General features: G+C 44.9%; 2 protein-coding genes across 2 annotated transcripts in view; one reads left to right on the plus strand and one right to left on the minus strand.

The window, feature by feature from the left end:
* APPBP2 (amyloid beta precursor protein binding protein 2) overlaps positions 1 to 13386 on the minus strand; it is a 38720-nt gene extending 25334 nt beyond the window's left edge. Inside the window, exon 1 of the mRNA XM_083714563.1 lies at positions 12808 to 13386. Within this exon, the coding sequence (XP_083570689.1) occupies positions 12808 to 12948 (141 nt within the window). The 5' untranslated portion in view covers positions 12949 to 13386. The remainder of the gene's footprint in view (positions 1 to 12807) is intronic.
* CA4 (carbonic anhydrase 4) overlaps positions 1 to 14753 on the plus strand; it is a 255167-nt gene that overhangs the window by 217917 nt on the left and 22497 nt on the right. The gene's annotated exons all lie outside the window — the stretch shown is intronic.

The raw sequence follows: 14753 nt of genomic DNA on the forward strand, positions 1-14753 counted from the left end.
GGGATCTGCTGCCCAGGAGGAGAGCATATGCTACCTGCCTTTTGTAAATAAACCACATAATTTCCCCCCTCCCAGTGCCATTAAGCCTTCGGTGCCCTGTCCTCACCTCCAAAAGTAACCAAACCTAGGCCATGCAGCCCCTGGAACTTCCCACCACTTGAAGGAGCACATACCATATGAGTAAATTGAAGGCTATTTAAAATATTACTATTATTATTACATTTACATCCGACCTCTCTTCCAAGGAGCTTGAGATGGCGTAAATTGATGGTTTTCCCTTTTCCCTGCTCTATCCTCACAACAACCCCATGAGGTAGTGTAGGCCAGGAGACTGAGAATGACCCCCAAGGTAACCCAGCAAGAGGTTCAAGACCCAGTGGGGATTTGAAATCTGGTTTCCCTAGATCCTAGTAGTCCAACCCTCTTAACCACTACACCACAGGCAGAATGTGAACAGGGTAAGGGGACGTACATGCGGAAAGTGAACTCAAAAGTTCGGGGGGGGGGGGAAGGATCCAGTGGCAGGAGGAATCTTCACTCCTTCAGCAGACAAGCAAAACATGGACGGACTAATGACCCTCTACTAAAGAGTCATGATGTAGCTGCATTTATACCATGCCCAGTAGCTAAAAGGCTTTTCAGAGCAGCTTACAAAATCAGTTCTGATTTAGTAGTGATTCGCAATGGATTTGTAGGGATGCGACAGGTCCCCTCCTAAGCCCATTACCCCAATCTTATTTTTGGAAGAAATGCTGCTGCTTTTTAATGGTGTGTCTTTGGCGACTCCTCCTAATGGTATGCAAAGGTCTTCATGTCCCTTTTCTAATGCCAATGTTGGATCAGTGACCCAGCCAGAAGCCTTGCATACACAGGAGCACATGGGATGATTTATTTACTTACACTCAGCTGCGAAATACATGGTTGGTGCGCTATTGGCAGCAGGGCTGGGCAATATCAGCTTTTCAACATTGCGGTGTAGCACCACAGTTTGGTGATATACCGCAATGTTGAGAAAAGAAACTGCATTGGCCTCTGCATGCTGGGCACCGGGTGAAACTGCCCCAGCTCACACAGCAGGAGCTGAGGTGGTTTCACCCAGGTACTCACAGACTGGGACAATGCAGCTTGTTTGAACAGCTTAGCTGAGGATAGGGAAGGTTCCCCCTCCTCAACTAAGGAGGAACTACTATCTCCCTACAGAAGATGCTGCTAGCAGAGGGACTCGGGAGCAGTGGCGGTTTCACCAGCAATATACCGCTGACTGAAGCAAACATCGCGGTCTGCTCCTCATACCAGTCCTGGGCGATATATCAATATTTTGCCCAGGCCTAATAGGCAAGTGGGACATGAATATGTAGGGAGTCTGGCCAGCATCTATTCAGGAGACCACCTGGACACACCCCCACATGGAATGAGATGCATACAAAGTGGATGCTCTTAGGAGAAAGAGGAAGAAACAAAACTACTAAAGAAAAATTCCTTCAGTGTGCAATATTAGTGTTTCACTGGAGCTCCTTGTTCCAAATGAAACTCTCAGTAAAAAAGGTCTTACTGACTTCACTACAGGATTAAAGACCTTAAATTGTAACTCCATCTTGTTATCCCAGAGAAAAAGAACGACATGAAATCCTCTCTCGGATTGTTTTTGCTTCTCCTTCCCTAATATAGTGTTGCCTTTTCAGATAGTTTGTATGCAGCACTGTAATCCTGCCAGATTCTTTTTTCTAAAAAAAACTACCATATAATTCCTTTGCGATGTCCTAGTCATATTTTGAAAATATTTTTTTCCCTCTGTCTCTTGCTGGAGAAACAAAGATAACATGTATAAAAGGAAATCCATTTAGCTGCCTGAGGAAGAGGCTCAGTGAAATGGCCAGTCCAAATATGCATCGCTAAGAATTGGGTCAGAATGAAAGTCCACCTCACTGAATAACCAATTTCCAAGAAAGGTCAGGCAGCTGCTTGTGGATAAGAACATAAGGAACAGCCTGCTGGATCAGGCCAGTAGCCCATCTGGTCCAGCATCCTGGTCTCACAGTGGCCACCCAGATGCCAACCATGGAGAATAAAGCTATCTGTGATTACTAACCTCCATGACTATGTTCCTGTTGGAAGCAAGGGTGCTTCTGAATGCCAGTTGCTGGAAACCGCAGGAGGGGAGAGGGGGCTGTTACACTCAGGGTCTGCTTGTGGGCTTCCCCTAGAGCAACGGCTCTCAACCTGTGGGTCCCCAGATGTTGTTGGACTACAACTCCCATCATCCCTGAGCTCTGGCCTTGCTAGCTAGGGGTGATGGGAGTTGTAGTTCAACAACATCTGGGGACCCACAGGTTGAGAAAGGCTGCCCTAGAGGCATATATGTGGCCCTCCAGATGTTGTCAGAGTCCCAACAGCCTCAGCCAACACGGCCAATAGTGAAGGATGATCGCAGACATAATCCCAAGAACATCTTGAGGGCCACAGCTTCCACATCCCTTCTCTACAGCTACATAAACTGGTCATGAATCTGAAGAATTGGGACTGATGTCAATGAAAGAAATGGTTGCAGGGGAAAATAAATGCTGTTGGGGGGGTGCAGGCTGAAGTGATGCCCTTTATTTTGCATACTTTCAGTAAATCATGCCCCCACATTCTATGGCCTCTTGATGCCACTGTTTTCCAAATTTCCCCTTGACACCCGTGTACATGTCAAATGCAGGTAACAATCCATGCATCTGCTAAACAGTCGACTAAAAGATATATAAAATAAATAAAATGTTTATAGCGCTGCAGAACTCTTAGCTATCACATGGTATTGGTTCCCAGAAATTTAAACTACCTGCTGCAATTTTGGAAAAACAGGTAATTCCACTAATTTTCACATGACAATAAGATACGTGGCTATATACTTCCCCCAGGTGGGCACCAGGCATATCCAAAACATATGAAGAACATGGAAGAAGCATAACCAAAACAACAAACTATTTTCAAGCCATCTAATTGTGCTTGGACATGTATCCAAGGCTAGCCCTACTCAGAGCCAACTCCTTGAAATTAAGGGACATGCATTGTTACAAACTCAGATATATAAGGTAGGCACCAAATGGCTCCTTAAACCAAGGTTGTAGTCACCAAAACGGAAACTCTCGTTGCCATTCTTGGGCAACTGAAATGGACTTCAGGAAGTAAAATGTTTTTTCTGTGCAACCTGAGCAGAAGCAGTGAACAATGTTATAGTTAATTGTTGTAGCTTGTCTTCATTTACCCCACCACCCTGCTCATAGTTGTGAAGAATATTCTTAAGTTATGAATGGTCTGTGTCACCATTAAGGAAAAGGGATAGGAATAGGCCAATATGTGGACTGTCCCTTATATTTTATCCTACCTCTTTTTCTTCACAACTGTAAGTAAGGTGGCGGGGTAAGTGAAGGCGAGCTACAAAAAACTATAACATTCTTCCCTGCTCCTGCTCAGGCTGCATAGAAAAAGCATTCTGCTTCCTGAAATTCATTCCAATTGCACAGATAAAATGTGATTGATACAATTCTTCAGGATGTGGTATTAGGGTGTGAAAAAAGTCAAGATCCAATGATGCCTAGGCATGCACCTCCAGAAGATGGAAATGTCAGGTGCCATCTTGGCACCCAGGCATCTTCACTTGGTCGCAAGTGGCCGATACTCAGGTGCAAAATGCAGCTGGCTAATTTCGAACACTGGTGGGGATGACTAATTTAGGGTCATTAATTTCAATCGATCTGGCCTGAATAAAACTTAATTGTATACAGCACTTGATCTGGAAAAATATACCAAACAATAATTTAAGGAAAGGTGCCACAAGCTAAGACTGTGTGCTTTCACAATTTGAGATGCGGCATCTTTGCCTAGAATAATTACACGGGGGGGGGGGGGGAATCAATGCGGGAGTTGGATTAAGGAACAGTGTGTTATGAAGAGCATATGCTCACATGTTATCAGAAGCACCAAGTCTCACGTGAAGACTATGGAAGCATACGCTTTAGTAACTCATTGCTGGGTCATTTAACTTTTACACACACTTTGTAACAATGGAGGGCTCATGAAAGATCAAGATTCTGTAGACAGAAAAGCTAGCTGGCAAACCGAATAGTGAGTGTTCCATTTTTGAAGATACCAAAAATTCACTTATTTATTCATTTGTAATTCAACTTTGCATCCCATTCTTCCTTTTAGAAGAATAAGGAGGTGTACAGTACAGTTCCTCTCCTTCAAACCTGCCTGCATGGTATAGATAAGGCTGAGAACAGATAAGGCATTTGGACGAGAACAAACTCTGTGATGTGCGTGTTTGTTAACTGTAGTATTTTTAATCCACACTTTCATAAAGTATGTCAAGGTTCTACACATATACAAAATTATAATGCCTCATCATTCAGTATCAAGGCAACATTCAGCATATCTGATGGGAACAGACACACAGCCCTTCCCCCAGTTCCAGACCTCTGACTCTGAACACGCTGAGCCCCTTTCCCAGGATCAGAGCCCCTCAGCTCCTTGAGCACCTCCCATTCCTCATGCAGCCAGTCCCACCAAGTCACTTCCTCAGGGCTCATTACAGCTTGATATCCAGATTGGTAAGAAATTCCATATTTGTATAAACCAGTGAATGGAATCTTTTAACTGCACCCACAAATAGAGGGCAACAGACACGGGGAACCCCACACGGCTCTGTTCAGATGTGTAGCCACAGTGTCCACATACAGATTATTCTTCAAACTGTGATCAGGATCCTTGCTCCCTCCCTACTGCTTGAATGTGAGAGTTTCAAAGCTCCCACTTCTAGTTGCTGCTGCTTCAGATGCAGAAAACTAGGTGTCAGGGAACTGACATCGGAGCCGAGTGGAGAGGTAAGGCTCCCTAATGATGCCGGAGAGGGAACCAGCAAGGAGAGAGAGAGAGAGAGAGCTTCCGCTGGGGAAGGAAACCAAGGTGACACCAGGAAGAAAGGAGAGGCTGAGAGTACTTCGGAGGAGGGGAGGCTCCGAGACTCTTCCAGTGAGATCAGTGAGGAGAGTGCAGGACCACCGCTTGGCACGCCCACTCTGCGCAGAAGGCTTCCGCGCAGAGAAGTGAGGAGGAGATTGGCTGTTAAGGAATTCTTATGTTGGAAGAAGTTTAGGAAACGCCCACTGACGGATTCTGCCAGTGACTGAGACAGTCGCGCTGTTAGTGCTGTCAAACCGGGGAAAGGTCCAGCTATACAACCAGCTCGGAGCAGTTTGGAATTTACGCACAAGCAACCCCAATTCCCATTACACTAGGGTTTGCTCAAATTGCAGTCTGGCCTCAAACCAGGACCAAGCCACAGTTTGGCATTCTTGTCTGCATCCATATGATGCATTTGCATGTAGTAGCAAACTATGTTTTGCAACTGGATAGCACTGGAAACCATTGCTCCTTCCTGAACCTAAAAACTTTAGATTCTGAAGGTCTTATGAACGCACCCAGTGGCTCAAATGAGACATTCCACCAAACCAGGGTGGATAAAAATCAATGGTTTTTTTTTTAAAAAAAAATTAATCAGATTTTTTTGATTTAAATCGGATTTTTAAAATAAAATGCTTTTGGAGGAAATAACTGTAAAAACTACTCTGAAAAATTATTATTCCAAAAATGAAGCCTTCATCTGGTTGTAAATATTAAGATTCTACCAGCAAGAATGAGTCTTTCTGTAAAAAAATGGATTTAAATCAAGTCTTACTGACTAGTGATTTAAATTGTGATTTAAATCAATTTGATATAAATCAAATCAATCCTGCACCAAACCACATCTTGTGGTATGATTTTCTAAATCATTTTCCCCAACCTGCTGCCTTCCAGATCTTCCGAACTACAGCTTTCATCAGCTCCAGCCAGTGTGGCCTTTGGTCAGGGATAATGGGAGTTGGAGCTCAAACCATCAGGAGGGCTCTGCATTATTACCCCTGCTCTCCTACCTGTTGCTGTTTGTATTATGGAAAGAAATACAAGGCCTTGTAAATAGTTTGCACTGCAGCACATTAAAGATGCAATCCAGCCAGCACACCAAGAGAGCTTACTCAGTAAGTTTCAGCAAAGCTCAGAAAGGCCAACAACACATGGGGAACTAAAACCTATGCTATGGGCCAAGTAACACATAAAGCTATTCCTTTTTTAAAACTAGCCACTTTAAATTTTGAAGAAAAAGCTCCTGTAGGGACTCAATTTGGAGGCGGCCTCCTCATCTAGCCTCCTCACCTGTAAATACAATAGGCAACAGGTGTGTTTCAACTGACGATGCAGCCTGCAAATACGCCATGCATGTAGAGCACAGGACTCCCCACAAATAAGAATACTGGGAATTGTGGTTTACCCCTTAAAGGTAAAGGTACCCCTGATCGTTAGGTCCAGTCATGGACGATTCTGGGGTTGCGTAGATCTGGCTCTATAGGCTGAGGGAGCAGGTGTTTGTCCGCAGACAGATTCTGGGTCATGTGGCCAGCATGACTAAGCCGCTTCTGGCGAACCAGAGCAGCACACGGAAACGCCATTTACCTTCCCACCAGCGCGGTACCTATTTATCTACTTGCACTTTAGCGTGCTTTCGAACTGCTAGGTTGGCAGGAGCTGGGACCGAGCAATGGGAGCTCACCCCGTCACGGGGATTCGAACCACCGACCTTCCGGCAGGCAAGCCCTAGGCTCAGTGGTTTAAACCACAGCGCCACCCGCAAGCTACAAAACCCGTCACAAACTGCAGTTCTCAGGATTATTTGGGAGTGGTAATGTGCTTTAAATGTATGGTGTGTACACAGCCTTAGCTCAGTAAGAAGTGGAATCAAGAGTGCAAGCTATACTATTATGTTTTTTCAGAGTCTGCTACCACCGCAAGGCCACCACCACTTTTGCCACTGCCACAAAGCTTTACAGGCCACCACTGCTGCCACCACAACAAGGCCTCACAGGCTGTGTCATGGTGAGGCTTCTGCTGCCTAGTAGGCCTGCTGGCAGTCTCAGATTATTTGTATTCTCTATGACTCATCACCGTACTCTGGGGTGTCCTGAATGCCACCATTTGGTAGCCAAGCCCAAAACCAAAAGTCTCAGGCTTGCCTGCTGCTGAAAGTGACCATGAGGTGACTGATAATATCAGCATTTATCAGTTTTAGACCCATAAGTAGTAGCAGTTGCCAGGACATTGTCCTGTTCGTCTCTGCATAGTTCCTTCCTTATTTCAGATATTGTGATACAGTATATTGATATATTGCGATGTTTAGCTGGTGATATATCACAATGCTGAAAACCAGTTGTCACGCAGCCCTAACCACCACCTTGCCTCTGTTTCAAAAATACCAAATTGTTACATAAAGGGATAAATGCAATACTAGCTGCACTGGACAATTGCAAAGTTGCATATTAACATTGCTCCCAGATGACTTATCCCCAGTGACTACTCACTGCGGTTAAATTAGTATGTTAAGAGTTTTCAGTTCCTTCATTTGTTTCCTTAAAATATAAACATTACAGGGGGAATATAGGCTATTATGGTGTCTTAATACACAGGCATTTGTTTAATAAATTTAACGAGCGTTTAATATATAAAACTTTCTTTTTAAAAAAATGAAATAGCTTTTAGTACTTATTAAGATTATTATGAAACCTTTGGGACACAAGAGAAACCACCAGTGATTTGGGGAAACTTGTACATAAATTTGATTAAACAAGGATTCAGAATCCATACTACTTGCTGTATCCCAGATGACCTAAGTTAATGAACAAACATTACATATATCAGACTAGAAGTATGGGAAGGGATGTCTAAATGTCTAATGGAGAGATGAGTATGATAGCTTTACAGTAGACTGCTATTCCTCAAAATATTCCCTGGGTGGAGGCAATCTCTTAAATGGTTTACAAAGTAAAAACCATAAAATGAAAAGGCTAGAACAAAATGCAAATATGTACTATCCATAAGAATCATAGGAGCACAGACAGCTGCTTTATAAGGGGTCAGACCCTTGGTACATCTAGTCCAGTACTGTCTACACTGACTGGCAGCAGCTCTGCAGGGTTTCAAACTGGGGACATTCTCAGGACTACCTAGAGATGCCGGGCTGGAACCTTTTGCAAACCAGATGCTCTTCAGCAGAGTTATGTTGGGAAAGGATCGAGACACTAAAGCAAAATGCTAAAAGGTAAAACAAAAACTGAGGTGTGCCATCTAAATGCCCAAGTACGTTTTCAGTAGGTGCCCAAAACACATCGTTGTCGATGCCTTTCAAATTGTATGGCGGGGGGTTGGTGCCATTTCAAGAAGTTTGCTTTCCACGCTGTCACTTGATCCGCTAGCCATGACATAGCCAGTAGGACCTCTTCCAATGACCGTAATGATCAACTGGGTGCGTTCAGGGGAATATGGTGTCCTAGGTGTTTTGGTCTGAAGGTCTTCATGATTTTGGATGTTAATAACAGAATCATGTACGTGGCTCAGTAGCGAATGAGCAGCCAGTGATGTTCTTGTAAACACATGCATTAGGTATGTATTCTGCACAGCACCCTAGATGTGACATTGTGAACCAGCTTCATTTTTAAATCAGGCTCAAGGATTTGGGCTTATGGCTGAAAAAAGTGCTTGTGCCTCAGGATGCAATTCTATACATTCGTAACCTGGAAGAAAAACCCAATGAACTCACTGGGGCTTATTTCTGAGTAGACATGTAAAGAATAGTCAGTGCCCTAAAATGCTGGATTTATGTGAACTACAGCACAGGCTGGGTAACAGCAGTGAGTCTTGCAGACATCTTGGAATCTGCTTTTGTCATTCTATGAATATATGCAGCCAGAAGACTGTGGAAGCAATGCATGTATTCTGAAATTCTTACTTTTAAAGTGCAGAAAAAGAATTATCCATGGAAAAACAATCCGGACACTAATATGGAAATAATGAGAGTGGTAGAAAATACACATTTTAAAAATCAGGCCTATAAATAGCCATTTGGTGAGTCAGAATAATCACCAGGGATTAAAGCAAACAAACTTTTGTAAGTGAGAAGGAAGATGGTTTCTCTCCCCCTACCCCCCCTCCAGAGCTGTGAGTTCTATTAACATTATTTTGTGGGCCAGTAACTTCTGTGATATGGTTTGGAAAGTTCCTCTGAAATGTCCTTCAGATCACAAGCAGAGATGTGACAAAATACCTTGCTCAAGGCCATCATTATGAGAAGAACTAGGAATCTGAACTGTGGCATACTTTCTCCTAGGTGACAGCGTCATTCACAAATACAGTTAAAAGTGTACATCACTCATGAGTAACTATCAGGAGATACACATCAAATGGAATGGAAGGGCATCTGGTCTGACTTCCCTTGCTCAATGACAAGTTCCTCTATCCACTGTCCCACCTCAATTCATGGCTCAGAAACGGGACCACTGCCTGCCGCAAGAGGATAGCAAATGAATTACTTGGCTATCCCAGCTGTATGATTATAAATTAATCTAAAACAAGGGTTGGGAACCTTTGGCCCTCCAGATGTTGCTGAACTGCAACTCCCATCACCCTAGGCTGCTGGCCACACTTGCTGGGACTGATGGGAGTTGCAGTTCAGCAACACCTGGAGGACCGAAGGTTTCCCATTCCTGGTGTAGATGAAAGCAATGAAACCTGCTGAAATGCCCACTTAGCATTCACAGCTTTCCTCATCTGGGATAGCTCAGTCAGTACAGAATAAAAATCTTAATCTTAGGGTCATGAGTTTGAGCCCTGTGTTGGACAAAAGATTCCTGCATTGCAGGGAGTTGAACAAAATGATCCTTCCAAGTCTACAGTTCAATGATTCTACGACATAAATGGGGTTATGATATATGAACTCCAGCCAACATACACGTTTGCAGATTTCCCTGCCTTTGACAAGGCTCATCCTTGCATTTCCAAATGCAGCAGCTCTATCCTATCAAGGGACAGCTTTAATCTCCATTTCATTCTATGTTTGATTGATTTTTCTATGTTTTAGCAGTTCTTATTTTTATCTATAAGATGCCTTGAGTCTCGTCAAGGAAAAAGGCAGCGTACAAATAAATACCGGTATATACTACTTTCTTTCTGAGGGGTGCCTTTTGCAGAAACTAAGATTCTCTTGTATAGATATGCTGAGTGAAAAGCCTCCCTTGAACCAAAAGCTTTGTCCATTCAGTGGCTAAAATGTGAATATTTAAATGGCTCCCCCCAATATCTAAGGTAGAGGGTATCTGGAAGTGACTTAAATGGATCCCATGATAGTGCTGTTCCTGTTTGATTGTCCTTCTAGACTAGGTCAATGATGAAAGTGGGAGGGGGTGCCTTTTATCGAGACACCTTTTTAAAAGCTCACATACAGAAGGACTGGAAAACGATTCTCATATGCTAAGTCTTGGGAAGGTAGGGATGGAATCAATTACCGTATTTTTCGCCCCATAGGATGCACTTTTCCCCCTCCAAAAATAAAGGGGAAATGTGTGTGCGTCCTATGGGGCGAATGCAGGCTTCAGGAAGCTCTCTGCAAGCCGTGGGAGCCCGGCGCGAAGCCGGACTCCCCACACTTCCGGAGAGCTGCCTGCATCCCAAAGCACGGGGAAATGTGTGTGAGTCCTATGGGGCGAATGCAGGCTTCGGGCAGCTCTCCGCCGGGCTCCCTAGGCTTACGGATAGCAGCCTGTTCTGGGGGCTGGGGTCGGGGGAAGCTCGGGCTTCCCCCGCCCCAGCCCCTGGGGGGGGGAAATAATTTTTTTTCTTAATTCCCCCCCCCACACACAAAAACAAGGTGCGCCCTATGGGGCGAAAAATACAGTATTACTCTTTCTGCCTTCTTAAGAAGCAGGGACACATGCCAGTATACCCACCACCCCAAAACGTGCAGGTAGAAGTTGAACCTATTTTTCCACTATCAAGAATAGACCCATAATGAGTATTACTTTTCTTTGTCTTTTAAAGAACACTGGATAAACACCACAGAGCAATTTGCTCTATAACAAACAATAAGATTAACATCGAAGAATGATGGAAGCGGAGACTCTAAACACAACCCAGAACAGCTTATAGAATACAAACTCTAGGAAAATACCAGGCATCCTTCGACTTGCCCTTGATCTATAAAGTTCACATTTTCAAAGGACCACTTTGAATATTTAACTGGATGGCAAAACAAATAGCAATAAAACTAACTTGAGGTGGCGATTTTAGGAAAAACGAAAAGCATGCAGTCTTTATGTTAAAAGGGTGCTTTTGATTAAGAACTCCAGCTGTCATGAGAACCTTGAGAGAGAATAAATCCTTATTTTCTTCAGCACCCCAGTTCTACAAACCGAAGTGAGGTGAGGGACACAAATCTCTCTCTATTGCTCCCAATAGAGTCTAGGCAAGACAGCGTAATCCAACATCACTGTATTACAAAGCGTTCTACACTCTCAAGAAAAACACCAACGCTGGAAACACACAGCCACAGCAGTGCTGATTATGACACCCCACTCCAACCAAACAGTACTCTAGTTAATCCTCTGCAGTCGAGGGAGAGAGAGAGATATCAATTACACATTTATAGTGCAATCCTCCTAACCATATCTACTCAGAAGCAAGTCCTGCTGAATTAAACAGGATTTGCCCCCAGATAAGTGGAGTCAGGATTGCAATCTTAGGCTCCTATGCAGACTTAACTGCTACCATCACCCTGCCCCAACAGGCCTGGTTGGAAAGTGCCCCTCAAATCTGAGACACAAATCTCTTCCAAGTTCTGGAGGAAAGGGGTGTGGGGCAAAAAGAGATACTAGTTTTTTCTAGGGGGCAAATTCTAGAATGGGTGCTTACATACAGGGTAAGAAGAGCAAATAAAAGAAAGGATCAAGGAATTTTTTGGGGGGTGTCAGGGCATTTGATAGGATGGGTGTGCAAAACTGGAATGGGAAGCAGTCAGTTTTTGAGAAGGAAAATTCTGGAAAAGGCAGCAAAGAAGGGTTTTGGGGGGGGGGGAGTTGCAAGGGGCAAAATAAAAAAAAGATCACAGGGAGAGGTACTATAATGATGGTGAGTATTCTTCCAAGAAATGGTGAAAACACTCAGGGTAGGGTCTAAAAAGCGATTCTACACGGGGCAAGCTCTGCAGTGAAGGAGAGAAAAAGCCAAATAACGGGGAGTGGGGTAAATAAGCAACATAGATTCTCTGAGGGTCCACATTCTACAATGAGGGAGCACAAGCAAAGAGGATGGCGGTGGTTGTTTTTTTAATTGAGCAAATCCAATTCTGAAATACTGTTCATTCAGAAGAGGGTGCAAACCCCATTTGAAGGAGCAGGCGGAGGCGATGGGCAAAAACAAGATTCCTGGGGCGTGGGTTGCAAATAAAATGCAGTAGCAAACAGAGCCCCCTTCTGAAATGTACAGAGCGGGGCAAAGAAACTGTTGGGACGCTTCCTGAGCAAAACAAATAAGGATGGGGGTTCCAAATCTGACAGCGGGAGGGGGCGCAAGTAATAGTTTTAGGAGCAAGGGGGGGGGGAGACATGGCTGGGGGGGGGGGGGTCCACTCGGACGGCAGAAGGAAAAGCTCCCGTTTGGGGAAATGGGTGGCTGGATGCAGAAGGAAGGCCGAGGCGAAAATGGGCTGGGCTGCAGCCATCTTCCTTCCCCCCCAAATTGGGAAAGCGGTACAGGGTCGAGGGTGGGGGAAAGAAAGGCGCTCCTGATTGCCGCCCTTGCGTGGACCCCCCCCCACAAATACAATTCAGGGGGTGCCCCCTTCCCTTCCTCCCCTCAGCCCCACGGCGGGGTCCGTCCCCCCCGGCCCGGCCCTGCGCCGGCCTTGCCCACCTTGTAATAGACGTCGAACTGGATGTTCTCGGGCAAGGAGCGGATGTCCCTGCGGCGCGCCCGGCCGTAGCTGTCGACCACGGCCGAGATGGCGGTGTTGTAGAGCGTCTCGGGCACCCACTCCAGCTCCACGGCCGCCATCTTGCCTGTGCCGAGCGAGGGACGGGCGGGCGGAGGAGGGGTGGATGGAGGGAGAGAGAGAGAGAGGGAGGCCGGCGGCGGCGGCGGCGACGCCTGCCTCTTCGCCCGCCTCCCGCCGGCGCTGCTCCCGGGCTCGGGCCGGCCTGCTGCTTCGCTCGGGGCCTCCTGCTCGCTCCGCCTCCCAGCCAGGAGAGGCGACGGGGGATTCAGCGCCTTCTCTGCTGAGGCGGCGGCAGCTGCTTCGCCTCGGGCCGCGGCGGCGGGGCGAGGCCTGCTCGGGAGGGAGCCGCTGGGGGCGCCGTCGCCGCTGCTGCTGCCGCTTTGGAGGGAGGGAAGGAAGGAACGAAGGAAGGAAGGAAGGAAGGAAGGAAGGAAGGAGGGAGGGAAAAGGAGGAAGGGAGCGCGAGGAAGGGGAGAAGGAGGCCTGAGGGGAAAGGCCGAGGCCGCGGGTCTCGCGCTGCTTCTCTCTCCTCTGGCGTGTGACCCGGTGGCTGCGGTCTTTTCACTGCTGCTGCTTTTAATGAAGTAATAATAATAATAATAATAATAATAATAATAATAATAATAATAATAATAATTATTTAAAAATGGTTGGCATCCGTCTGTCTCGGGAGTCAGTGGAAGTGTGCCTGCAGGAATAACAACAACAAGAGGAAGAAGTATACTTAATAAGACTTTTTTCAATTCTTTTAGTAAAATAAAATAGCAAAGTGACTTCTTTTATTCCTCCCCCGCCCATAACATTAAAAGAAATGCATCTTTAACTTTTGAAAACAAAACAAAACCCTTGTGTTTTTCTTAATAAAGTAAAATAGCAATTGTTTTATTTTTCACAATAGAAATGAAAGAACAGAATTGTTCCGTTTTTCTTAATAGAAACAAAATAGCAATGCTAACTCTTAAGAAAACGAAAACAAAATTCTTCTGTATAGTTTGGAAGCGCATTGGAACAAAAAAGAGGGGTTTTTCCTCATCCCTTTTAGTCCAGATTTTAAAATCAAAAGTGGGGTGGGTGGGAGAAAAAAATATTATAAGATGGTCCTTAGGGTTGTCAGTTTAAAGGTTGTCAACTTTAATATTAATAACGATATGTACTGCTAAGTTATTCTTTGTTACTATTATTATTACTAATAAATTCCTGTTGTTAATAGGTTGCAGCACATTCCATAAGGTTGCAGGTTTAAAGATTGTAGTTTGTTTGCTTTTCTAAAAGCAAGGGTTGCAGCACAATCAAGAGGTCTCCAAGCTTAAATTTTGAAGATGGTAAAGTTAAAAGCATCAATAAAGGAAAAATAAGTTTCTTAAGGATACAGAGGAAAAACTGTTCCTAAACTTGTGCATAGTGCCTTTCCTCAAAGCGAAAACAAATCTTTTTCAAAAAGGACCTCTGCACATAGTTCCCCCGGGCATGTGTTGAGTGCACCCTTAAGAAAAACTTCTCCAAGATCCTCAAATATGTGCCATGCCTTCTCATTACAAACTACAAATGGAATTTTTCCTCACCTTTCTGAAGAGCTGTCCAGGAGTGTGGTAGATCTGGTGTCCTATTAGGAGAAGGGCCATAGCTCAGTGATAGATTGACTGCTTTGCATACAGACAGTTCAGTCCACAGCATTCCTAGATAAGACTGCGACAGAACCCTGTCTGAAATCTGGAGAGCTGCTGCCTGTCAGCGTAAACATTACTGAGCTGGATGGACCAATGGTCTGTCTCAGCTTTCAGTCATTCCTTTATTCAGAACCATGAGGACTGGAAACTTGCTTAATTTATAGGGAAGAGCTGTAGCTTTGTGGCAGATATATTCT

The sequence above is a fragment of the Podarcis gaigeae genome, assembly GCF_964106915.1.
Source record: "Podarcis gaigeae genome assembly, chromosome: 15".
Classification (NCBI taxonomy): domain Eukaryota; kingdom Metazoa; phylum Chordata; class Lepidosauria; order Squamata; family Lacertidae; genus Podarcis; species Podarcis gaigeae.